Source organism: Aegilops tauschii, chromosome 5 (genome assembly GCF_002575655.3).
Source record: "Aegilops tauschii subsp. strangulata cultivar AL8/78 chromosome 5, Aet v6.0, whole genome shotgun sequence".
In the NCBI taxonomy this organism is placed as follows: Eukaryota; Viridiplantae; Streptophyta; class Magnoliopsida; order Poales; family Poaceae; genus Aegilops; species Aegilops tauschii.
The window spans coordinates 210,515,601-210,541,256 of record NC_053039.3 but is presented as its reverse complement, the minus strand read 5'-3'; the positions used below and the strand labels follow the sequence as shown (position 1 = coordinate 210,541,256).

The 25,656-nt window shown below is 43.4% G+C and overlaps 1 protein-coding gene across 2 annotated transcripts; it reads left to right on the top strand.

Moving 5' to 3' along the window:
• The first annotated feature begins 2,248 nt into the window (after positions 1-2,248).
• LOC109749536 (la-related protein 6B) lies at positions 2,249-11,831 on the top strand. 2 transcript variants are annotated; one of them, XM_020308483.4, is made up of 10 exons: positions 2,249-2,934; positions 6,340-6,421; positions 6,849-6,943; positions 7,103-7,174; positions 7,265-7,344; positions 7,442-7,538; positions 10,086-10,133; positions 10,213-10,281; positions 10,908-11,048; positions 11,232-11,831. In XM_020308483.4, the coding sequence occupies exons 1-10, from the start codon at positions 2,542-2,544 to the stop codon at positions 11,550-11,552; spliced, it is 1,398 nt and encodes a 465-aa protein (XP_020164072.1). In that variant the 5' UTR covers positions 2,249-2,541; the 3' UTR covers positions 11,553-11,831. The 2 variants fall into 2 exon arrangements, with proteins under 2 accessions (XP_020164072.1, XP_040245102.1); XM_040389168.3 differs by lacking the exon at positions 10,086-10,133 and having other exon boundaries at positions 2,306-2,934.
• The last annotated feature ends 13,825 nt before the right edge of the window (positions 11,832-25,656 follow it).

The following is a 25,656-nucleotide window of genomic DNA, read 5'->3' as shown; positions in this document are numbered from 1 at the left end:
CCCTCTCAGTAGACGTTGCTTCGACGATGCGATCGATGACACCGATGAAGAGCTATACTATCTTCGGAAGTGTCAGGCAAGCAAAACCCCCTTGTTCATTCTGATACAATCCCACTCTCTCGCTCCTGCTCTCTTTTACTGCATTAGGACAACAACGATTCATCTGTTACTTGCTGCGGTAGCTGAACCCCTTTATCCTCTGCATGACCTGTCATTGCCACAGTAAATAGATGAAACCCACTAGCATGAGTAGGAGTTGTTTGAGCCCTGATGTGCCTACTCATTCATGCTTGTTTGTCATGCCTGCTATTGCTTAGAGTTGTGTCAGGTCTGATTCATCGGGAATGAATTGGAAAGTTGTGAACATGTCCTACTGTGTGAGAGCTAAGTGTGTGAACACGATTTGGTAAAGGTAGCGGTGAGAGGCCATGTAGGAGTACATGGTGGGTTGTCTCATTGAAACCGTCCTCAAGAACTGAGTTCTGTGTTTGTGATCCATGAACAGTTACTACCACACATTGGGCTCCGGGCGCTCCAAGCTCTCTCGACTTATTAATCAACCTGATCTCTGTCCAGGAGTTGCAACTAGTTTCTGGTGTTTGTAGGTAGTGTTAGTAGTCTACCAAGTGGCACCCGGTACAGGTGGGCTTGGGACAAACTAGGCACACGTGGCCTGGTGTATCGAGTGGCACCCGGATGGTGGGCTCGGGAACCCTGCACACATCGTTTGGGGCCGTGAGCGACACCCCGGCCGGATCTCCTTGCGGATGGAACCCGAATAGGCGATAAACCTGGACTAGAGACTTGTGTGGTTAGTCAGGTCGTGGCCGACTCCCTCGCCAGGCTTCCTCTTGAAGGTTGCCGAGGTACACGACGTGTACATGGTGGTAAGTGGCGAGAGCATGTGTGAAGAAGTACACCCCTGCAGGGTTAATATGATCTATTCGAATAGCCGTGTCCGCGGTAAAGGACTTCTGGGTCGCCTGTACAGTTCATAGACAAGTGAAAGTGGATACTCTAAAATGCGCAAGATAAGCGTGAGTGCTATGGATGGCATTCTCGTAGGGAGACGGGAGCGGATCCATAGTGGTGTATTGATATGGTGAATATGTGGACTCGTGTGCGCCACCTCAAAAGAGTTGCTTGCAGTCGTAGTTCAGGATAGCCACTGAGTCAAAGCTGGCTTGCTGCAGTTAAACTCCACCACCCCCTTTGTTGATACCGATGCATATGTAGATAGTTCTGATGTAAGTCTTGCTGGGTACATTTGTACTCACGTTTGCCTATTTTATGTTTTGCAGAGAGACGTCAGTCTCGCTAGTAGTTCCGTGTGGACTTCGACGTTTAGCTTGATACCTCAGCTACGATCTTGTGCCCTCGGCAGGATCTGGTAGATAGTCAGGCTTCTCAGCCTTTTTCTTTTGTAGTTGTCTGTACTCAGACAAGTTAAGCTTCCGCATGTGCTTGTTGCTTGTATGCTCTGAATGTTGGGTCATGAGACCCATGTTTGTAATATCTCGCTCTTCGGAGCCTAATGAATAAATACTCTGAGTCGTAGAGTCTTGTTGTGATGCCATGTTGTATTTGCACATATCGAGCATATTGTGTGTATGATTGAGATGCTTGGTATGTGTGGGATCCGACAACCTAGTTGTTTATCCTTGGTAGCCTCTCTTATGGGGAAATGTAGTCTTGTGCTTCCATGAGCCATAGTAGTCCGCTACAGCCCGGTTCACCGGAGTCCTGCTAGCCCAGCACTACTGCTCCGGAACACTTGATTGGCCGGCATGTGATTCACTTCGTTTCGGTGTCTGTCCCTTCGGAGAAATGTCACGCGGTGACATCCGGAGTCCTGCCTAGCCTGCTACAGCCCGGTTCACCGGAGTCCTGTTAGCCCAGTGCTACAGCCCGGATTCGCACGCTGCTGACCGACTAACATCGCCGGCGGCGGCGAGAGAAAAGATAAACCCTAACACGAGGGAACCTCAGCCGCTGCTCAACGGTAGAATTTTTTTTTTTTTTAGGCAATGCTCAACGTTAGATGTAAACAACGAAACAGCGCGGCACCGAAAAGATGCTGCATACCGGGCCTGGTTGGGCCTAAAAACAACCGAACACGCGCCAAGTGACAGATCCCAAACCCCCGCTTGGCCGCTGCCACCTCCCGTTTTCCCATCTCCCAGAATCCTCGATCCATACACCGCGCCCACAACACCAACATATTGCAGCACAAATTCCGAAACGAATCGGACGGCTCCCACCCTATCTCACCAAACGCCAGGTATACCCAAGCCCGGCCCTCAGTCGTCTGACTCGTCTCCACCTCTCCGCCGGAAGAACCCGGCGAGGGCCAGCGCCGTACATATATCCCGACCTCAGCGGAACCCTACCTTTGAGAAACCCCTTCTCCGCCACTATCCAAGCTCTGCCTGCACCACCGCCATTACTACTAGAGGAAGCTTCAACTGTTGTGCTCTTGCTCTCTAGCTAGTAGTGGTTGCTATCGGTGCTACTACCGCCGCCGTCCAAACCCTAGCCCTGATGCCGCAGCAGGAGGTGCCCGACCAGATCGCCGCAGGGTGGCTCGCGGTGGAGGCGCCGGAGCGAACGGGGAGCCTCCAGAGGAGCGGCTCCAACAGCCGCCTCAACGCGCAGGCGCCGGAATTCGTGCCGCGGGTCGCGGCGGTGGTTCCACCGCCACAGCCACCGCCGGCAGTGATTCGTGTGTTTGCGGTGCCCTCGCCTCCACCTCGCGCGGCTTTCTTTGCGGCTCCCCCGCCTCCCCCGTCGTTCGAGTTCTTCGCGCCGGTGAGGGTTGGCGGTGCATTTGTGGCCGAGGAGCCAGAGCCGGAGATGGAGCGCGCGACGCCACCTGTTGCTGAGCCGGCGGTGGACGGGCTTACTGATGAGGTGGTGCAGAAGATCACCAAGCAGGTGGGTGTCTCTTGCCCGGTAGATGCTATTGGATTTAGGCCCTGTTTGATTCATAAGTCCTAGGACTTTGTTTAGTCCCAACTTATAAGTCTCAAGTCCCTAAAAAAGTCCCTACCTGTTTGGTTCCTGGGACTTAACATGGACTAAAAGACCATATTACTATAAGTCCCTATAAGTCCCTCCTTGAGAGTCTTATTTCATAAGTCCCAAATGACAACTTTAAGTCCCTATAAGTCCTTCCTGTTTGGTTTAGATGAGACTTATAGAGATTTTTTTAAGTCCCTAAACCAATAAGTCCCTGGAAACAAACACCCTCTTAGATCGAACACATACATTAAGACCGAGTTGATGTTTATTAGGAGATCGTGTCTCAGTGGATTATCTTTGACTGAGATAGGTTTTTAGTCCAGTCAACTGTTGTGACGATGATGTGTTAGTAGCAGCTAGCGTCTAGTTATCCCTGGTGAATAATGTACTTCCTCCGTCCCATAATATAAGAGTGTTTTTGACACTACACTAGTATAAAAAACGCTCTTATATTATGGGACGGAGGGAGTAGTTTTCGAGATTTGTTCTGGTCAGGTTAGGGGATTAAATGGTACTATTATACTATTGTGCTGAGGTGAGTAATATACATACCTTCTGATTTTTTTTCCTGGGAGTGACTTTTTCGAGTACCAGTGGGAGCTCTTCCTCTTCATTAAGTAGGAATTCGGAATTGACTTATCGGGACATTTCAGTGCATCAAAATGTCCCCTTTCTGATCAACTTATCTGTTCAAATTTCTTGGATTGGCTCCATTTTCGTACTTATTATGTATTTACTATTGGGTTACTCATTTCCATCTGTTTTCTTGGCAACTGTTTTAAATAATTGGTTGTATCTTTTTGGTTGTCATTGCAGTAAAATATTTCTACTGCACAAAATAAAATGAAGACACGACAGTAGGAAAAAGGAAACAAAGTACATACACCCCTTTTATCCTAGAGTTTGTGTTTATATCCACCTCAGTCATAATTTTTTTGCATTCCGTGCTATCAATATGTGCTGCGAACCTCAATAACAGGATAATTACCTTGCTAAAGATAGACAGACTGCATAGCTCCAGGGGATTTAGGTAGACAATGTTGAGGTGCGTGAGGATATTTTGAAGACATTAAATTGATTTATCTTGCCTTAAAAAATAGATAGTTGGCAATTGGCATCCAACGTTGAAAATACGCTGGATTCATGGAAGGGAACGGGGGGATATATTGGCAGAACTCCAGAACCTTCCCCCTTTGCTAATTTCTACCAGTCTCTCAGACTATCACTGGTAGATATACAAAAGCAGGCCATTGGGTGTGGTTGGTAGACAGCAAATTCTTGTAATTTTCAACCCCAGTTTTGTGCTAAATATTGACCATGCTCATCATTTTCATCTTTTGTGCACAATGCACTTAGGGATCTTTACCTACTTGCGATGGTTGATAATGATCTAGAGATTATTACCATGGGTGTTTTTTCATTTGTGCGGAATGGTTTCTGGTTCATAGTTTGATGGGCTTGTCTACCTTGTCTTAGATTCTCATAATATATGGGCCCTATGTCTTTCTGCTTATCTCTTATCATAGATATGCTGTTATGTGGCGTAGTGTTATACTGGAGATGTTTTCATCGAGGTCGTATAGCAATATATGTTATTTGATGTAGGGCAAACCCCCGTAGACACTTCTGAGGTTAATGGCAATGAAGGTAAAGTTGTGGGATAAAACGTATACCTCGTAGACACTTCTGAGGTTATCGGCCTTGCTTCTGGTGAAGGTGTCAAAAAGGATGTGTGTGTGTGTGTGTGCGCGCGCGCGCAGGGGGGATGTAGAGATACTTGTCATGATTGTTGTAGGCTTCCGAGGTCCGAAGCCGGCGAAGATGGCCAACTACCACGTGATGTACTCGTAGCCACAAGTTTCTGTCAAGCCCGAAGGTTCTGGGAGGTAGAGGCTTTGAGGGTAGGGCCGGAGGCTTTAGGGCACATTGACCTAGGTGACCTTGGTTGTTGATGGAGATGATGACCGAATCATAGAGGGCAAGCTGTTAGGGTGGCCCGGCCTTCACTATTGGAGAGGGATTCGAGGAGGAACACGAAAAACAAGTGGGGAAACAAATGGAATCGCAAGGGGAAACACACACAAGTAAGATCCACTACCAAGTATGCTCTCATATCAGAAGTCAATACAAGAGAAACCTCAAGATCCAAGAAGGAAACAAAGAAAAGAAAATAACACCTGGATAGTTCATCCCCAAATCCGAAGGAAGAGTAGGTCTTGAATACCTTGGGAATCTTCTCCAATGGAGGTCTTGATCACTCCAATGGAGTCTTCTCCACAAGGGAGGCCTTGGTTTCCATGGGGAGAGGGTATGTTGGGCAAAGTTCTCTCAAGCTCTTATTGTATCCTTTGCTAACCCTAGATGTAAGGAGTACGGTTTATATAGTCTAGGTATGAAGAGGTAAGTAGGTGGGGAAAAAAGTACATGGGCACATGCCCTTTCTCATTGCGCGCAGGCAGGCCGGAGGGTCCGGGCTTAATAGAACGTGGGCAAAGCTGTGCGCCAGGGAGGCCAAAGGTTCCAGGGCTGTCCGAAGGCTTCGGTTCCTGGAGGTTCTGGGGTACTTTCGGGATTAACAGATGTTGCATCGCAGTGCACAGGGTTCGGCGGCTTGAAGGTTCCATGGTTAGTAGGAGCTATCTTCTTGGTTCTCTTCAGAGATTCTCAGCTTCTTCTTCTTCAATTCCTTGTTCTATGGTTGTGGTTCTTCCTCGGTACTTCTTCTGTGTCATCATCATAGTACCTAAGCACACAGAGAGTTCCAGATTGAGGTAGTAGCCATGTCTCATTCAAATGCATAGGAAGCTCATGGAGGAGTGGAGTCACCTTTGTTTTGATAGCTCGTGCACGTGCTCTTGTCATGTGTTTACTTGGGCTTGGCGGTGATTCCATGGTGATGTCGGTGGGATGCTTCGCATCAAGGTGCGTGTTGTGATTATCTAATAGACGGTGGGGAAGCTGACTGTCCTAGGGAGAGAGGAGAGGGAGGTCTGGGAAGGAGAAACGAGTCGGCACCGCCATGTGGCAATTTGTTTGCCAACTTGGCACTGATAGACTGACCGCACCAATCAGAAACTTTTGTCAATGTCTCATTAGACGACTACCAGTGCGATTCACAACGCTCTGCCCATGAACTGCTAGTTTTTTGATAAAAAAATTCTCAAAAGTGGTATTCCATTAACCAAGCCCCAAATGTGGTAGTTTCATGTAATTTACTCAAGAACACGAGGGTAGCCATCAAATGGTAGTGTCCTCTTGGTGTTTTGTTTCCCAGTTATTATTGGTTGCCCACTAAACCTTCATAGTTTGAAATTGTAGGTGGAGTACTATTTCAGTGATATAAACCTGGCCACTACGGAACATCTGATGAGATTTATTAGCAAGGATCCTCAGGGATATGGTGAGTTGCATATCTATACCTGGATCTACCTTTTTTTGGTAACTTGGGATATATATTTAGATGGATCTGTTGATGTGTTTGTGTCAGCAGTCTGTTGCTTCAAATCCAGTCACAGTATTGGGAGTAGACATTTTTCATGGAAGATTTACGACAACATTATATTCATCTTGCTGCTTTGCTTTGCCAGAAACAGAAGTCAACATGTTTCTTCTATGTAGACATGCTTTCTGTTAGATACGTTGATTCATATTGGCTGCACTATAAAGATGTGTTTTTCATTTGCTTAACTTACTTGGTAAGCATAATTTGTCATAAGGTGTGTCTTGTATCTTTGGTCCAAATCATACGAATATGTTATTTAGGATCTCCCAACTGACATTATGGGGGGGGAGATCGGGTGAGTAACATGTTCTTTCACTGAATGCAGTGCCAATATCAGTTATTGCTGGCTTCAAGAAAATAAAAGCTTTAGTGCATAATAACCCAATGCTTGCTGCAGCTCTCCGTACCTCGTCAAAACTTGTAAGTTTATCCAATCCCCATTCTACAAAGATACATACAGGTTGCTTTTAGCAATGTCTTCTCTTTCATTAGAGAGGAGTAAAATATCAGCAACTATTTACTTACATTCTTAGCATATATAGTACATTCATGTAATTGCTTAAAACCTTTACATCGTAGGTTGTAAGTGGTGATGGAAAAAGAGTAAAACGCCGACATCCATTTACTGAATCTGATATGCAGGAGTTCCAGGTATTCATGAATGTTTCTGCATCATATGTTGTTCCATTTTGTAATATTAGATAATGGACGCTGAGTCATTTGGCTCACTCTCTCTTGTAGTCCCGAATTGTAGTGGCAGAAAATCTTCCTGGTGATCCTTCTTACCAGAATCTTATGAAGATCTTTTCAGCTGTTGGCAGGTATGTGTCATTACAACATGCAACCCCCATCCCCGCACCCTGAAAAAGAACAATAGAAATACTAACATATGTACTATGCAAAATTTTCATGTTTCAGTGTGAGAACAATTCGTACTTGCTATCCTCAGACTCCAAATGGTCCTGGTCCTGCTACTAATAGATCTGCCAAGCTAGATATGCTGTTTGCCAACAAGGTAATCGTGATTTCAGTGCTTCTTAATAATGTTGTGGGGAATCGAGCATATTACCTTGCAGGTTCTTATGATTTTATTCCTAATGCATAAGCTTTGGTCTTCATTTCTGTTCTATTACTTCAGGTCCTGATTTAATACTCCCTCCGTCCGGAAATACTTGTCTGAGGAATGGATGTATCTAGATGTATTTTAGTTTTAGAGGGTTAGTGGGTGGTGGCGGTGGCCTGGTCCCAGGAGGCTGGAAAGCTAGGGTTGCATTTTACCCCTCCCGCGGGTTGCTGACTTATTGAAAGTGCTACTTATTGACTAGAGGGGGGAGGGGGTGAATAGGCGTTTTTTATGATTGTCTTCGAAGATGCGAAAGAAAAACAGTAATTAAACAGGATACATCGAAAGATAAACTACACTAGGTATGCTGGCATGTCAACACAATTGAAGTGAGAAGCGTAGACAGACACAAACAAGGCAGCACAAAACGTAGATGAAGTTAATGTGAAGACAAAGATGTACATAGAGAGAATTTCTTCACGCAATGTCTTCCAACAGAATGAGCATACAAAGGCTTCACGAAACTAAACGGTAAGGGAGTGAAGTGATAGAACCAGTTGCTCAGAGAAGACACGTGATTTGTTTGACCAGTTCCAGCTGTTTGTGACAGCTATACGTCTGGTTAGGGAGGCTGGGATTGAACTTTGAAGACCTAGTCTTCATCTTATTCCCCTTGAGCTAAGATCCGCAAATCTCGCCAAATCACTCGGGTAAGTCTTTAAGGAAGACTTCCAAACCTTCACATACTTCGTTCACCGGCAATCCACAATGACTCTTGGATGCTCAAAACGCGACGCCTAACCGGCTAGAAGATGACAGTCTTCAAGTGTAACAAGTCTTCGGTTCACGCAGAACAGAAAGGCTTCAGTGATGCTCAATTACTTTGGGCTCTAGGTGTTTTGGGTTTATCCTTGCAAGGAATCTCTCTCAAAGGCTTCTGAGGTGGGTTGCTCTCAAACGACAACAACCGTGTAATAACTCGGAGCAGCCACCAACTTATGGTGGAGGGGGTGGGCTATTTATAGCCAGGAGGCAACCCGACATGATATGACCGAAATGACCCTGGGTCATTTGCCAACCGACACGTGTCCAACAGTCAGTCGGATTTCAAACACATGCGGCAGCTTTACTTGAGTATACAATTATCTAAGTAGTTTTATCAATCACCAATACATATACGTACTTGACGCTTAGCTCTGGAATCACCTCCAAATCCTTTTTTTTCTATATTATACCTCCAAATCCTTCATCAGGACACGTCGTTTTCTTCTTCATAACTGTCTTTAAACATGTTCATATTGCATAATTTGTGTCATTGTATAAAACCTAGAAAAGAACCAAACAATTATTCCCTCTGTCCGGGTTTATTGGGCCCGAGAGCCAAAGCGCAAAGATCAAGGAAGAGCAATAAATCTCCTAAATTACCCCGTAATTGCCCTATTAATTAGGGATGCTAACCACCCCAACGCATGCATTGGCTACAGCATGCATGTCCAATCAAATAGGACCGCGCGCTGCGTTCCATGGAGTGACTCGGGAAACCGGGGCATAACTGACTTGGTATTATATTGGGGACTTAAAAATAGGGACAATCTTTGGTGGCTCTTGGGCCCAATAAACCCGGACGGAGGAAGTATGTGGTTTACAGTTAATACAGTTGGCACACACGAGTACAAAAAAAGACAGAATTGTTTTTGCAAATTGAGGAATCCCAGAACGCTCATGTTACATATTCTGATTCGTATCTCTTCCATGTGAGACCAGTGACCTCAGATCATCCCGGCCTTATGTGCTGGAATAGCTTTGTTATGAGTTGAAGCAGCCTCAGCTACTATTCCTACTAAGGAGGAGTTGCCTTTTTCAATCCCCTCCCTTTTGCAGGGCTTAAAAGGAATGAGCTAGATTGCAGGTATTTGGATACGAGGTAGTAGCGGGGTCTAGTCGAAGCGGTGCGAAAGTGTACAAAGGCGAGTCTCACTTTAATGAGCCAAATACGAGTTTAGGTACTATGAATATAAGTGTCTCTGAAACCCATGAAATTGCATAAGTTGTCAGATATGTTAAAATCCTAGATATCTCTCAGCAGATAGATCTGTAGTAAAAAGGTTTAAATGTCACTTACAATAGCCCTGATCAATCTAATCAAATGGACTAAAGACCTCCCTTTTGTTGTCAGGGATTGTTCTAGTGTGCATTTACAACACTGGCCACAGAGTAACCTGGACAAACAGTGTCCATATGTTTCACTTGCATGGCCTCACAGATTCACAATACTAAGCCGTAAGATCTTCCAGTCCACCTAATGGGTCATACAGAATTTGATGTAGTCATCCAGAAGTCTCATTTGGTTGTTTCAATATAGGCAACAATTGAAAAAGGTGCAATATGTTTATTATTTGAAAATCTGTCATGTTTCCAATAGTTTTGTGTATACTTTTGCGTTTGCAGTAGTTCATATTCATTCCCTTGCTAACAAATTGTATTTTTCGTTGGAACTAGCTGCATGCTTTTGTGGAGTATGAGACTCATGAGGATGCTGAGAAGGCAGTATGTACTACATGATTTTGAATTCCGAAGCACAATGTTTGTGCTGTGTTTTGCCTTGATGTTGGTTGATTTGATGCAGATTCTGGAGCTGAATGATGAAAGGAACTGGAGAAATGGGCTTAGATCACGGCTGCTGAATACTTGCATGGTAGACACACATACTGGGATCGGCTATTCATATATTGTCTCTAGTTGACCACTGATATATTTAATGTTAATATGTGCACTTGTGTTTATCTGTCATATAATATATAAGTGATAAGCTGATATACTCGGTTTAAAGCTTCTTTAGATTGTGTGTACTTGTTATGCCCTAGTGCTTGTCTTCAAATCGGCCTCAGCAATTAGTCTTGCTTTTGCTGATATATATATACAAAGCGATAGTTTTGCTTTGCTTGCCAATGACTTACTATTGTGTCACCATCTGTAATCAACTGTTACAATTTATGTTCTCTATTTGGGTATCAGTAGTGAACGTGAATATACTTGATGTTTGTTGTTTCACAAAATCAATGTAGTAACTGCTGCAAAAGAAGTATATCAAATATGTATGTCAGTATGTCATGGATTGCTATCTACTCCTCCGATCCATAATAAGTGTGGTTTTAGTTCAAATTTGAACTAAACCCACGACACATGGGTTGCTATCTACTCCCTCCGACCCATAATAAGTGTCGTGGTTTTAGTTCGGAGGGAGTAATTCCAATGTAACTTATAAATATGATGTTTCGGCATTCGGTATTAATATTTTTTTGGTACGATTTTTGGGTGTAGACAAAGGGTCCAGTAAAAGGGAAAACGGGAGGGCATGAAGGTGATGGAAATGGTGAGGAGGACGTCTCCACTTCAAACCAATCAAACGAGAGACAGCTTGAAGGATCCTTTCAACTGTCTGATGTATTGCCAGAGCACCTGGTAAGAAATCTTGGTGTAATCTACTTGACACAGCACATGCTTATTTAAAATTAAGTCTCACTTGGATGTGAGGTAAAAGTGTGATCATCTAAACCCCAGAAATATTATTCTTCCAAACTAAGTTAGACGCCAGGAAGTCAGGATTATTGAATTTCAGTACCTTACCACCCTGATATTGTGCAGTTTGATGAGAACAACAGTGACAAGCAAGGTCCAAAGCGTGGCAAAGGTCGTGGGCGTTGTGGTAAAGGCCGAGGCCGTGGCTACCATCAACTGAACAACAATCATCATTACATTCACAATGGCAGCAACCATCACCAGGTTATCAACAGTCGTGGCAGCCATCCAGTCGGGACACCACCGAACACCCAGCTTATCATGGTCGAGCAGCTACTACCTGTGGCAAACAAACAGCCTCCTGGTCCACGTATGCCTGATGGCACTCGTGGTTTCGCCATGGGCAGGGGGAAGCCATCATCAGCTTCGTGCGCTGTTGAGCTTTAAACCCATTGCTATGCTTTCATGTTGATATAGATGGTTTCGAACCAAACCTGTTTCTTGCATGGATGTGTGCTTTGGTATTTTTGGACTCTTCGTTGTGGACCAATGGTTGATCTCTTGTACTTGAAAACTGGAGGTGTGCTGGTGTGTGTCACGCGGTTATTGTAGTTCTACCTTTTAGGGATTTGCTATTTCGTTAGCAAGGCGGAAGAAAATGACTGAAAAAGAAGTTGAAGAGTGGAATTGTAGTGTTGTTTTCTCAATAATCCTTGTTTAGACTTTCGTGGCATGTGTCTTAAAATTAGAGACGAAAAGTAGAAGGGAGGCGCAAAGTATACACAAGATATAGAGTAAGGTGTTACGGTGCCCAGGCTTACCTGCACCCGGTTAGAAAAAAAAGTAAAAAATTCAAAAAACTAAAAGAATTCAAAAAAAATTGTGCACCTTGTTAGAAAAAAATTCATAATTTTTAACAAAAGAAACTAAAAGACTTAAAAAAAATGTGCAGTAGGAAATTTGATGCCTTAAATTCTAAATCATTTGGATATCTGAGCAGCTCTCAGCAAAAAAGACAAATTGGGCCAAAATAGTACATATAAATCGGGGCCAAACAATACATAGATGTCCAAATGATTTAAAAATTATAGCAGACCTCACGCATTCAATTGTCTACTGCACATATTTTTTTGGATTTTCGCAAGATATATGATATAATTCATATCTTCCATATGGCTCTTTTCTTTATTATGAATCTCTAGCAAAAGGGCTAGTGCGTACCACACGCCTCTAAGCCGATAACCATGAACAAAGACTACTAGGTCCATGTCCATTATTTCAACATGTCGTCTGAGGTCCACGTCCTTTATTTCAACATGTCGTCTCCTCTGTGTTGCTATTTATTTTTCTTCCCACCCTGACGGTTGACGGTGGCCTCAGTACACGTATAACCATAACGCGTTTGAATGTGGTCAATCCTAAGGCGTCTCTCTCTATGCATAAAATGAACAATCTGATTTTTTTCCCCTGCAAGGTTTTGCCGAGGCATGCATGTGTGGTTATCTCTATTTTGGTTCTGATGACGTATTTAGTTGCAACCAGGATCGACACCGTTACGAAATAAAGACGAATCGTGTGCTATTGATTAAAGTTACACCCTAAATAGCATTTAAAAAATGATTAACATGTAAAATAACATCATACTCATGGCATCTCATCTGTGATGCCGTTTATCCTTCTTCTCACCTTGTCGGTGGTGGCCTCAGTGCACGTACAACCACGTTATATTTGAATGTGGTCAATTTAAGGTGTCTCTCTTTAGGCATAAAATGAGCAATCTGATTTCTTCCCCCTGGAGATTTTGCCGAGGCATACATGTGTGGTTATCTCCATTCTGGTTTTGTTGATGTATTCATTTGCAACCAGATCGGCGTGGGTACGAAACAAATACGGATCGTGTGCTATTGATTAAAGCTACACCCTAAATAGCATTTAAAAATTCAACATGTCAAATAATATCATATTTAGACTCTACACATTTTTTAATCAAATTCCATGTGTAATATGTCAAAATTGGCGTTAGGATTTAAAAGATATGGATATTTTTGAAAGCATTTGTTCTCACTACAAAAAACACTTTCGTGATGATACGTGTTTGTCACAGTAGGTCACGTTTTCTGTCATGCATGTACATCCATGAAGATTTTATGACAGAATCAAGATAGTCATACCTATGCTATCGTAGAAGTGTTTCATGACAATACCAGCGTCATGGAAGTTCTTTCGTTAAGGGTAACCGACACGTGGCATCCACCGTAACGGGTCGTCGTTAAGCTATCGGGTTCCGGTTTGGATCCAATAACCCGTTAACAACCCGGACCAATGGGGATTTTTCATGTGTAAAATTATCATTGGCCAAAGGAAACACATGTCGGCTCCGCGGTAGGTCAGATGTCGTCCATCCAATGGAGAAGACGTGCCTATGATACGTCAACACGTGGTAGGGCACAATAGAGGCCCATATAGGTTAAAAGGGCCAGCTCACTAACGGCCTGCTTAAACATGGCCCATTTATGGCCCAAAGCCAAATCTGGTCCGTTAATCGTTCGCCGAGTATTTGGGCCCAATTACGGCCCAGTGAGATTTCAGCCTGTTAGAGGCCTGATGTAGACATGGGTGATGAGGACATCAATACCATTGGTACACCCACAACCCCTGCTGCTATACATACTGGACCAATTACTAGAGCTCGCACACGCCAATTGAATTACCAGGTACTTTCGTTTCTTGGTAACGATTCTAATGTTCATGTGAATATGACGCTGCCTAAATTGGATATGTTTGTTTTGCTTACAAATGAAGGGCCTAGCATGGACAAGAGGAATGAGCTAGATCAAGCATGGAGATGATGGCATGCGCAAGGGAAACAAGATTGGAGTTTCAAGTGATGATTTCAGGACTTTGAAGCCACTATAATGACTGTATGAAGGCTTGGACGAAATATACAAGATGCCACTTCCTAAATTTTGTTCAGAGGCTATTATAGGTGCTGCGTCGCCTTATTCTTGGGCCAGGCCCATGTAATTTCGAAATACTATAGTATAGGCTGTTTTTAGAGTCCGTATGTGTGGGGAAACAAGAGATAGGGTTGGTTTCGGACCCCTTCCCCAAGGGCCACGAAATTCCCCCCTCTTCCTACATATATACAACCATTAGAGCGGCGTTTAGACTTTGGATTTTGTTGAGATTAAAAGTTTGCCATAGTTGCAACTTCGCGTACTTCGTTTGTGTTCAACGACCATACCAAGATGTCACAGAACACCACCTTGATCAATAAAGCTTTCATCTTATATTCGCAATATCCAGATTGCAATCTTAGTTTCTTGCTTGTTCTTCGTTTGCTTGCAGGAAATAGACCTTCGTGGTCAGGTTAATCGTGCTCCGGCGTGGTCAATAACCTCTCAGAGTTGGTTTAGCGATTGCTAAGGTGCGACGTCCTCGCACGTTCGTAGTCAGATCGTCAAAGTCGACTTCCACCAAAGCGATATCCATCATCTCATCGAAAGACGGGACAACTTTGCCTCGTGGTCAGGTTGATCGTGCTCCGGCATGGTCAATAACCTCTCAGAGTTGGTTTAGCGATTGCTATGGTGCCACGTCCTCGCACGTTCGTAGTCAGATCGTCAAAGTCGACTTCCACCAAAGCGATATCCATCATCTCATCGAAAGATGGGACACCTTTGCCTCTATCAAGTGGTATCAGATTTCCAGCTTGCTCGGTGAGATTTTATAGTTTTTCGTAGTTTAGATCGAGTCTGTTCTTCATACTTATAGTCCACAAAAATTCCACAAAAAAAGTAGGGTTAGTTCATCATATCCGAACCAATCTGAGCCTTTGCATAATCTTTTCTGTATTTGCTTTGTTGAATTTGCGGTTGCATCGTCGTGTCTAGTTGCTGGTCTTAGCGTCTAGTCTTTTAGAGTTTCGAGTTCTGTTCACGGGTATTCACGCCGCCGCCGCACCATCATCATCCGCTGCCATATACCACCACCACACCAGATTCATCATCCGCTGTCATATACCACCACCACACCAGATTCATCATCCGGTGCCATATACCACCACCACACCAGATTCATCATCCGCTGCCATATACCACCACCACACTAGATTCGTCATCCGCTGCCATATACCACCACCACACCAGACACATCGCCGCCGCCAAATACCACCATATATCCACAAATCCGAGTCCATATATACCACGCCACCAACCCGAGTCCACATATACCACCGCTTGTCCATCACCAATCCGAGTCCACATATACCACCGCCTGTCCATCACCAATCCGACTTCTTTTCATATTAGGTTTGTTTTCGAGATCCATCTAGTTTTCGTTTTGTGTTTCCTTGCATGAGTAGAGTCTGGAGACCCCCGGGCAGTTTTTAGGCCAAAATTTCGGCGACCGAAAATATTTTTCCCTATCCTGTTTTTAGGTCCTAAGGAGCGTTTTGAGACACTCGCCATCATAGTGATTTTTTATCGCACTTTTTCGTCGTCGCTGCCCTGATTTCCAAAAAAATAGCCAAAAAATTTCGTGCCTATCCTGTTATGTTGACTTGGGAAGAGTTTTGAGACACTCACCATTCTAGTGATTTTTTGCAAAAAGGTGCGCGAGAAAAAAGAGCGCAAAAAAGAGCAAAAAAAGCGCAAAAAAAAGAGCGCAATTTTTTTCCAGAGTGGGCTTTTCCCTTGTTTCTGTGCCGCGCCGTGATTTTGTTAGTGTTCTAGGCTCGCGTCTCTAGTACGGTCTAGCCTAGGACCAGCACAGTACCGTTGTTGAGCGTTTATTCACCTTTGCATCTCTTAATTGATTATTGCTGATCTTTTTGCTACCATATTATAAGCCATCCTAGCTCCACATACATCTACGTCATGCGTTTGACTCTCCTTGGTAATCGCTCTATCCAAGCTTTGAGAGTTTTGACTACAACGGTTGCCGATCACCACCTGCTGCTGGGTAAGAACTAGTAAGAATTTGAGATTTGTTTGATAGATTTGTGACACCCCACCACCGCCACTTTCTAGTAGTTTGTAGGATCATATTCTTGTGTGTTTCTATTGCTGCTAACCATGGCAGGATCACAAGCCGACGAGACAGACTGGGAGAACATGACGAACAAAGAGTTACATGATAAGTTTCAGCAAATGATGAGTGGACAGGTGGAAGATGTGCTAAACAGATTTGAAGAGGCCATGGAGAAGATAAATGGCATTGAGAAGGCGTTCGAAACAAAGCTCGATAACAAGTTTAATGAATTGCTCGCTCGTCTTCCACAACCACCGCCCGCTGCACCTGTCGCACCTCTACAACAACAACAACATCGCCTTCCAAATCAAGTGGAACGAGCACAACGCGTTCCCCTTGAGCCTGGTCAAACTTCTAGTGCCGCTGTACCTAATGTTGATGCTTCTGTAGCTCCTGCTGCTACTGCAGAGGTGGAGGACCATTACGAGGATGAGGTTGATCAAAATCAGAACTACGTGCAACCACCAGCACCACCACCACCTGGTCGTCCTCATGCATATCATCGCAACGGCAGAGCTGCACCACCACCTGAGGTACGAGATCATGACCATCTTCCTAAACTAAAATTGAATATTCCACCATTTGAGGGTAGATATGTTCCTGATATATCTTACTTGGGAGTGAGAGAAACTGAACAACGTTTTACATGTTTACAATATCCCGAGGAGAGACGTGTTCCTCCTGCTGTTTTGTGCTTTCACTAGTTTTGCATGTGTTTGGTGGTCTGAACATTGTAGATTATATCCTATTCCAGCTACTTGGGCTTCTTTGAAAACTGCTATGCGTACTCATTGGGTTCCACCATATTATCAACGTGAATTACTTCAAAAACTACAGCGTTTAAGACAAGGAAAAAGTTCTGTAGAAGAATATTATCAGGAATTACAAACTGGCATGATTACATGTGGTATTGTTGAGGATAATGAAGCTATGCTTGCACGTTTTATGGGTGGATTAAATAAAGAGATTCAGACCATTCTAGAGTATAAGGAATATAATAATATCACTCGTTATCTTGCTTGCAAAGCTGAACGTGAAGTGCAGGATCGACAGGCTTTGGCGCGCACTAACTTTTCTCCAGGTCAATCTTCATCATGGACACCGCGTGCATCCTCTACTTACACACATTCTGCTGCACCAGCACCTCCGTCAGCTGCCACCTCCAACCGTGATACAAGAAAGCATGCACAACCACCACTATCAGCCAAGCGCACACCTTCTGGACCTGCACATAGCTCTTCTTCATCCATGGCATCAATAGGGCAAACACATGATATTATTTTTCGTCGTTGCAAGGGTGGAGGTCATTATGCGAGAGAATGCCCATCTAAGCGTGTGATGATTGTTACTAAGGATGGTGGGTATGAGTCCGCTAGTGACTATGATGAGGAGACTTTGGCTCTTATTACAAGTGAAGAACATGGTGGAGATGCTTCTGATCATGAGACGCAATACATGGCTGCTGAAGATGCTGATAGGTATGAATGTTTAGTTGCTCAGCGTGTTTTGAGTGTGCATGTTACACAAGCTGAGCAAAATCAGAGGCATAATTTGTTCCATACAAAGGGAGTTGTGAAGGAACATTCTGTTCGTGTCATCATAGATGGAGGGAGCTGCAACAACTTGGCTAGCATGGAGGTGGTGCAGAAGCTATTTCTCACCACAAGACCACATCCACATCCTTACTACATCCAATGGTTCAACAACAGCGGCAAGGTTAAGGTAACACGTACTGTTCGTGTGCATTTTAGTATCTCTACATATGCTGATTATGTTGATTGTGATGTGGTACCTATGCAAGCATGTTCCTTATTACTTGGTAAACCATGGCAATTTGATAAAAATTATGTACACCATGGTAGAAACAATCAGTATACTCTTGTTCATAAGGATAAAAATATTACTTTGCTTCCCATGACTCCTGATTTCATTTTGAAAGATGATATTAATAGAGCTAATAAAGAAAAACAGGAGAAAATAAGAGTGAAAATCAGATTGTGGCAAAAGAATTTGAGCAACAAATGAAACCTAATAATAAATCATCTAGTGTTGCTTCTGAAATTAAATTGAAAAGTGCATGTTTACTTGCCACAAGATCTGATATTGATGAGCTAGATTTTAGCAAATATGTTTGCTATGCTTTTGTGTGCAAAGAGGCATTATTTCCATTCGAGGACGTGCCTTCCTTTTTGCCTCCTGCTGTCACTTACATTTTGCAGGAGTTCGCTGACGTCTTTCCACAAGACGTGCCACCGGGATTACCACCTATTTGAAGGAAATACGCCCTAGAGGCAATAATAAAGTTGTTATTTATATTTCCTTATATCATGATAAATGTTTATTATTCATGCTAGAATTGTATTAAACCGGAAACTTAGTACATGTGTGAATACATAGACAAACATAGTGTCCCTAGTATGCCTCTACTTGACTAGCTCGTTAATCAAAGATGATTAAGTTTCCTAACCATAGACATGTGTTGTCATTTGATGAACGGGGTCACATCATTAGAGAATGATGTGATGGACAAGACCCATCCGTTAGCTTAGCATAATGATCGTTAAGTTTTATTACCATTGCTTTCTTCATGACTTATACATATTCCTCTAACTATGAGATTATGCAACTCCCGAATACCGGAGGAACACTTTGTGTGCTATCAAACGTCACAACTTAACTGGGTGATTATAAAGATGCTCTACAGGTGTCTCCGAAGGTGTTTGTTGAGTTGGCATAAATCAAGATTAGGATTTATCACTCCGTGTATCGGAGAGGTATCTCTGGGCCCTCTCGGTAATGCACATCACTATAAGCCTTGCAAGCAATGTGACTAATGAGTTAGTTGCGGGATGATGCATTACGGAACAAGTAAAGAGACTTGCTGATAACGAGACTGAACTAGGTATGAGGATACCGACGATCGAATCTCGGGCAAGTAACATACCGATGACAAAGGGAATGACGTATGTTGTTATGCGGTTTGACCGATAAAGATCTTTGTAGAATATGTAGGAGCCAATATGAGCATCCAGGTTCCGATATTGGTTATTGGCCAGAGATATGTCTCGGTCATGTCTACATAGTTCGCGAACCCGTAGGGTCCGCACGCTTAACGTTCGATGACGATTTGTATTATGAGTTATGTGTTTTGGTGACCAAAGTTTGTTCGGAGTCCCGGATGAGATCACGGACATGACAAGGAGTCTCGAAATGGTCGAGAAGTAAAGATTGATATATTGGATGAAGGTATTCGGACACCGGAAAGGTTTCGGGACGTTTCGGATATTTATCGGGGAACCGAGGGGTTACCGGAACCCCCCGGGGAAGTTATGAGCCTTATTGGGCCATAAGGGAGTAGGAGAGGGCAGGCCACAAGGTGGTGCGCCCCCCAAGGTAGTCCAAATTGGACTAGGGGGAGGGGGTGTGGCCCCCTCTTTCCTTTCCCTCTCCCTCTCCATCCCTCCTTCCCCCTCTTCGAATAGGAAAGGGAATCCAACTAGGATTGGGAATCCTAGTTGGACTCCCCCCTTGGTGCGCCCTCCTTGGCCGCCGGTCTCCTCCTCCCCCTCCTTTATATACGTGGCCAGGGGGCACCCCAAAGGCACAACAATTGTTTCTTAGCCGTGTGCGGTGCCCCCCTCCACAGTTTACCACCTCGGTCATATTGTCGTAGTGCTTAGGCGAAGCCCTGCACGGATCACATCACCAACACTGTCGCCACACCGTTGTGCTGACGGAACTCTCCCTCGACCCTCTACTGGATCAAAAGCTCGAGGGATGTCATCGTGCTAAACGTGTGCTGAACACGGAGGTGCCGTATGTTCGGTACTTGGATCGGTTGGATCGTGAAGACGCTCGACTACATCAACCGCGTTACTAAACGCTTCCACTTTCGGTCTACGAGGGTACATGGACACACTCTCCCGTCTCGTTGCTATGCTTCTCCTAGATAGATCTTGCGTGATCGTAGGATTTTTTTTGAATTACTACGTTCCCCAACAGTGGCATCCGAGCCAGGTCTATGCGTAGATGATATATGCACGAGTAGAACACAATGAGTTGTGGGCGATAATAGTCATACTGCTTACCACCAACGTCTTACTTTGATTCGGCGGTATTGTTGGATGAAGCGGCCCAGACCGACATTACATGACCGCGTTCATGAGACTGGTTCTACCGACGTGCTTCGCACACAGGTGGCTAGCGGGTGTCTGTTACTTCAACTTTAGTTGAATCGAGTTTGACTACGACCGGTCCTTTTTGAAGGTTAAAACAACACACTTGATGAAAAATCGTTGTGGTTTTGATGCGTAGGTAAGAACGGTTCTTGCTAGAAGACCGTAGCAGCCACGTAAAACTTGCAACAACAAAGTAGAGGACGTCTAACTTGTTTTTGCAGGGCATGTTGTGATGTGATATGGTCAAGACGTGATGAGATATAAATTGCTGTATGAGATGATCATGTTTTGTAAAAGTTATCGGCAACTGGAAGGACCCTTATGGTTGTCGCTTTATTGTATGAAATGCAATCGCCATGTAATTGCTTTACTTTATCACTAAGCAGTAGCGATAGTTGTAGAAGCAATAGTTGGCGAGATGACAACGATGCTACGATGGAGATCAAGGTGTCAAGCCGGTGACGATGGAGATCACGACGGTGCTTTGGAGATGGAGATCAAAAGCACAAGATGATGATGGCCATATCATGTCACATATTTTGATTCCATGTGATGTTTATCCTTTATGCATCTTATTTTGCTTAGTACGGCGGTAGCATTATAAGATGACCCCTCAGTAAATTTCAAGGTATAAGTGTTCTCCCTGAGTATGCATCGTTGCTATAGTTCGTCATGCCGAGACACCACATGATGATCGGGTGTGATAAGCTCTATGTTCACATACAACGGGTGCATGCCAGTTTTGCACGTGCAAAATACTCGGGTTAAACTTGACGAGCCTAGCATATGCAGATATGGCCTCAGAACACTAAGGCCGAAAGGTCGAACGTGAATCATATAGTAGATATGATCAACATAGTGATGTTCATCATTGAAAACTACTCCATCTCACGTGATGATCGGACATGGTTTAGTTGATATGGATCACGTGATCATTTAGATAACTAGAGGGATGTCTATCTAAGTGGGAGTTCTTAAGTAATTTGATTAATTGAACTTTAATTTATCATGAACTTAGTACCTGATAGTTTTTGCATGTCTATGTTGTTGTAGATCAATGGCCCATGTTACCGTTTCCTTGAATTTTAATGCGTTCCTAGAGAAAGCTAAGTTGAAAGATGATGGTAGAAACTACATGGACTGGGTCCGTAACTTGAGGATTATCCTCATTGACGCACAGAAGAATTACGTCCTGGAAGCACCGCTAGGTGCAAGACCCGCTGCAGGAGCAACTCCAGACATTATGAACGTCTGGCATAGCAAAGCTGATGACTACTCGATAGTTCAGTGTGCCATGCTTTACGGCTTAGAATCGGGACTTCAAAGACGTTTTGAATGTCATGGAGCACATGAGATGTTCCAGGAGTTGAAGTTAATATTTCAAGCAAATGCCCGAATTGAGAGATATGAAGTCTCCAATAACTTCTATAGTTGCAAAATGGAGGAGAGTAGTTCTGTCAGTGAACATATACTCATAATGTCGGGGTACCACAACCACTTGACTCAACTGGGAGTTCCTGATGATAGTGTCATTGACAGAGTTCTTCAATCGCTGCCACCAAGCTATAAAAGCTTCGTGATGGACTATAATATGCAAGGGATGGATAAGACAATTCTCGAGCTCTTCGCAATGCTAAAGGCCGCGGAGGTAGAAATCAAGAAGGAGCATCAAGTGTTGATGGTTAACAAGACCACTAGTTTCAAGAAAAAGGGCAAAGGGAAGAAGGGGAACTTCAAGAAGAATGGCAAGCAAGTTGCTGCTCAAGTGAAGAAGCCCAAGTCTGGACCTAAGCCTAAAACTGAGTGCTTCTACTGCAAAGGGACTGGTCACTGGAAGCGGAACTCCCCCAAGTATTTGGCCGATAAGAAGGATGGCAAAGTGAAATGTATATTTGATATACATGTTATTGATGTGTACCTAACTAATGCTCGTAGTAGCGCCTGGGTATTTGATACTGGTTCTGTTGCTCATATTTGCAACTCGAAACAGGGGCTACGGATTAAACGAAGATTGGCTAAGGACAAGGTGATGATGCGCGTGGGAAATGGTTCCAAAGTCGATGTGACCGCTGTCGGCACGCTACCTCTACATCTACCTTCGGGATTAGTTTTAGACCTGAATAATTGTTATTTGGTGCCAGTGTTAAGCATGAACAATATATCTGGATCTTGTTTGATGCGAGACGGTTATTCATTTAAATCAGAGAATAATGGTTGTTCTATTTATATGACTAATATCTTTTATGGTCATGCACCCTTGATGAGTGGTCTATTTTTGTTGAATCTCGATTGTAGTGATACACATATTCATAATATTGAAGCCAAAGGATGCAAGGTTAATAATGATAGTGCAACTTATTTGCGGCACTGCCATTTAGGTCATATTGGTGTAAAGCGCATGAAGAAACTCCATGTTGATGGGCTTTTGGAATCACTTGATGCTTGGAACCATGCCTCATGGGCAAGATGACTAAAACTCCGTTCTCCAGAACAATGGAGCGAGCAACTGACTTATTGGAAATAATACATACTGATGTATGCGGTCCGGTGAGTGTTGAGGCTCACAGTGGGTATCGTTATTTTCTGACCTTCACAGATGATTTGGGCACATATGTGTATATCTACTTGATGAAACATAAGTCTAAAACATTTGAAAAGTTCAAAGAATTTCAGAGTGAAGTGCAAAATCATCGTAACAAGAAAATAAAGTTTCTACGATCTGATCGTGGAGGTGAATATTTGAGTTATGAGTTTGGTCTTCATTTGAAACAATATAGAATAGTTTTGCAACTCACGCCACCTGGAACACCACAACATAATGGTGTGTCCGAACGCCGTAACCATACTTTATTAGATATGGTGCGATCTATGATGTCTCTTACTGATTTACCGCTATCATTTTGGGGTTATGCTTTAGAGACGGCTGCATTCACATTAAATAGGGCACCATCTAAATCCGTTGAGACGACACCATATGAACTATGGTTTGGCAAGAAACATAAGCTGTCGTTTCTTAAAGTTTGGGGCTGCGATGCTTATGTGAAAAAGCTTCAACCTGATAAGCTCGAACCCAAATCAGAGAAATGTGTCTTCATAGGATACCCAAAGGAGACTGTTGAGTACACCTCTAGCACAGATCCTAAGGCAAGATATTCGTTGCTAAGAATGGATCCTTTCTAGAGAAGGAGTTTCTCTCGAAAGAAGTGAATGGGAGGAAAGTAGAACTTGATGAGGTAATTGTACCTTCTCCCAAATTGGAAAGTAGTTCATCACATAAATCAGTTCCAGTGATTCCTACACCAATCAGTGAGGAAGTTAATGATGATGATCATGAAACTTCAGATCAAGTTACTACCGAACCTCGTAGGTCAACCAGAGTACGATCCGCACCAGAGTGGTACGGTAATCCAGTTCTGGAGGTCATGTTACTTGACCATGACGAACCTACAAACTATGAGGAAGCGTTGATGAGCCCAGATTCCGCGGAATGGCTTGAGGCCATGAAATCTGAGATGGGATCCATGTATGAGAACAAAGTGTGGACTTTGGTTGACTTGACCAATGATCGGCAAGCCATAGAGAATAAATGGATCTTCAAGAAGAAGATTGACGCTGACAGTAATGTTACTGTCTACAAAGCTCGGCTTGTTGCGAAAGGTTTTCGACAAGTTCAAGGAGTTGACTATGATGAGACCTTCTCACCCTTAGCGATGCTTAAGTCTGTCCGAATCATGTTAGCAATTGCCACATTTTATGATTATGAAATTTGGCAAATGGATGTCAAAACTGCATTCCTTAATGGATATCTTAAAGTAGAGTTGTATATGATGCAACCAGAAGGTTTTGTCGATCCTAAAGGTGCTAACAAAGTGTGCGAGCTCCAGCGATCCATTTATGGATTGGTGCAAGCCTCTCGGAGATGGAATATACGCTTTGATAGTGTGATCGAAGCATATGGTTTTATACAGACTTTTGGAGTTTCCTGTATTTACAAGAAAGTGAGTGGGAGCTCTGTAGCATTTCTAATATTATATGTGGATGACATATTGTTGATTGGAAATAATACAGAATTTCTGAATAGCATAAAAGGATACTTGAATGAGAATTTTTCAATGAAAGATCTCGGTGAAGCCGCTTATATATTAGGCATCAAGATCTATAGAGATAGATCAAGACGCTTAATTGGACTTTCACAAAGCACATACCTTGATAAAGTTTTGAAGAACTTCAAAATGGATCAGTTAAAGGAAGGGTTCTTGCCTGTGTTACAAGGTGTGAAGTTGAGTTAGACTCAATGGCCGACCACTGCAGAAGATAGAGAGAAAATGAAAGTCATTCCCTATGCCTCAACCATAGGTTCTATCATGTATGCAATGCTGTGTACCAGACCTGATGTGTGCCTTGCTATTAGTTTAGCAGGGAGGTACCAAAGTAATCCAGGAGTGGACCACTGGACAATGGTCAAGAACATCCTGAAATACCTGAAAAGGACTAAGGATATGTTTCTCATTTATGGAGGTGACAAAGAGCTCGTCGTAAATGGTTACGTCGATGCAAGCTTTGACACTGATCCGGATGACTCTAAGTCACAAACCGGATACGTATTTATATTGAATGGTGGAGCTGTCAGTTGGTGCAGTTCCAAACAGAGCGTCATGGCTGGATCTATGTATGAAGCGGAGTACACAGCTGCTTCGGAAGCAGCAAATGAAGGAGTCTGGATGAAGGAGTTCATATCCGATCTAGGTGTAATACCTAGTGCATTGGGTCCAATGAAAATCTTTTGTGACAATACTGGAGCAATAGCCTAGGCGAAGGAATCCAGATTTCACAAGAGAACCAAACACATCAAGAGACGCTTCAATTCCATCCGTGATCAAGTCAAGGAGGGAGACATAGAGATTTGCAAAATACATACGGATCTAAATGTTGCAGAACCGTTGACTAAGCCTCTTCCACGAGCAAAACATGATCAGCACCAAGACTCCATGGGTGTTAGAATCATTACTATGTAATCTAGATTATTGACTCTAGTGCAAGTGGGAGACGGAAGGAAATATGCCCTAGATTTGTTATTTATATTTCCTTATATCATGATAAATGTTTATTATTCATGCTAGAATTGTATTAAACCGGAAACTTAGTACATGTGTGAATACATAGACAAACATAGTGTCCCTAGCATGCCTCTACTTGACTAGCTCGTTAATCAAAGATGGTCATGTTTCCTAACCATAGACATGTATTGTCATTTGATGAACGGGATCACATCATTAGAGAATGATGTGATGGACAAGACCCATCCGTTAGCTTAGCATAATGATCGTTTAGTTTTATTGCTA

Bases quoted from the DNA above. Each gene is read 5' to 3' on its own strand.
- LOC109749536 (XM_020308483.4), top strand. From the start codon at position 2,542: ATGCCGCAGCAGGAGGTGCCCGACCAGATCGCCGCAGGGTGGCTCGCG. The intron at 6,422-6,848 runs GTGAGTTGCATA...CACTGAATGCAG, and splicing joins CAAGGATCCTCAGGGATATG to TGCCAATATCAGTTATTGCT. The intron at 6,944-7,102 runs GTAAGTTTATCC...TTTACATCGTAG, and splicing joins TCCGTACCTCGTCAAAACTT to GTTGTAAGTGGTGATGGAAA.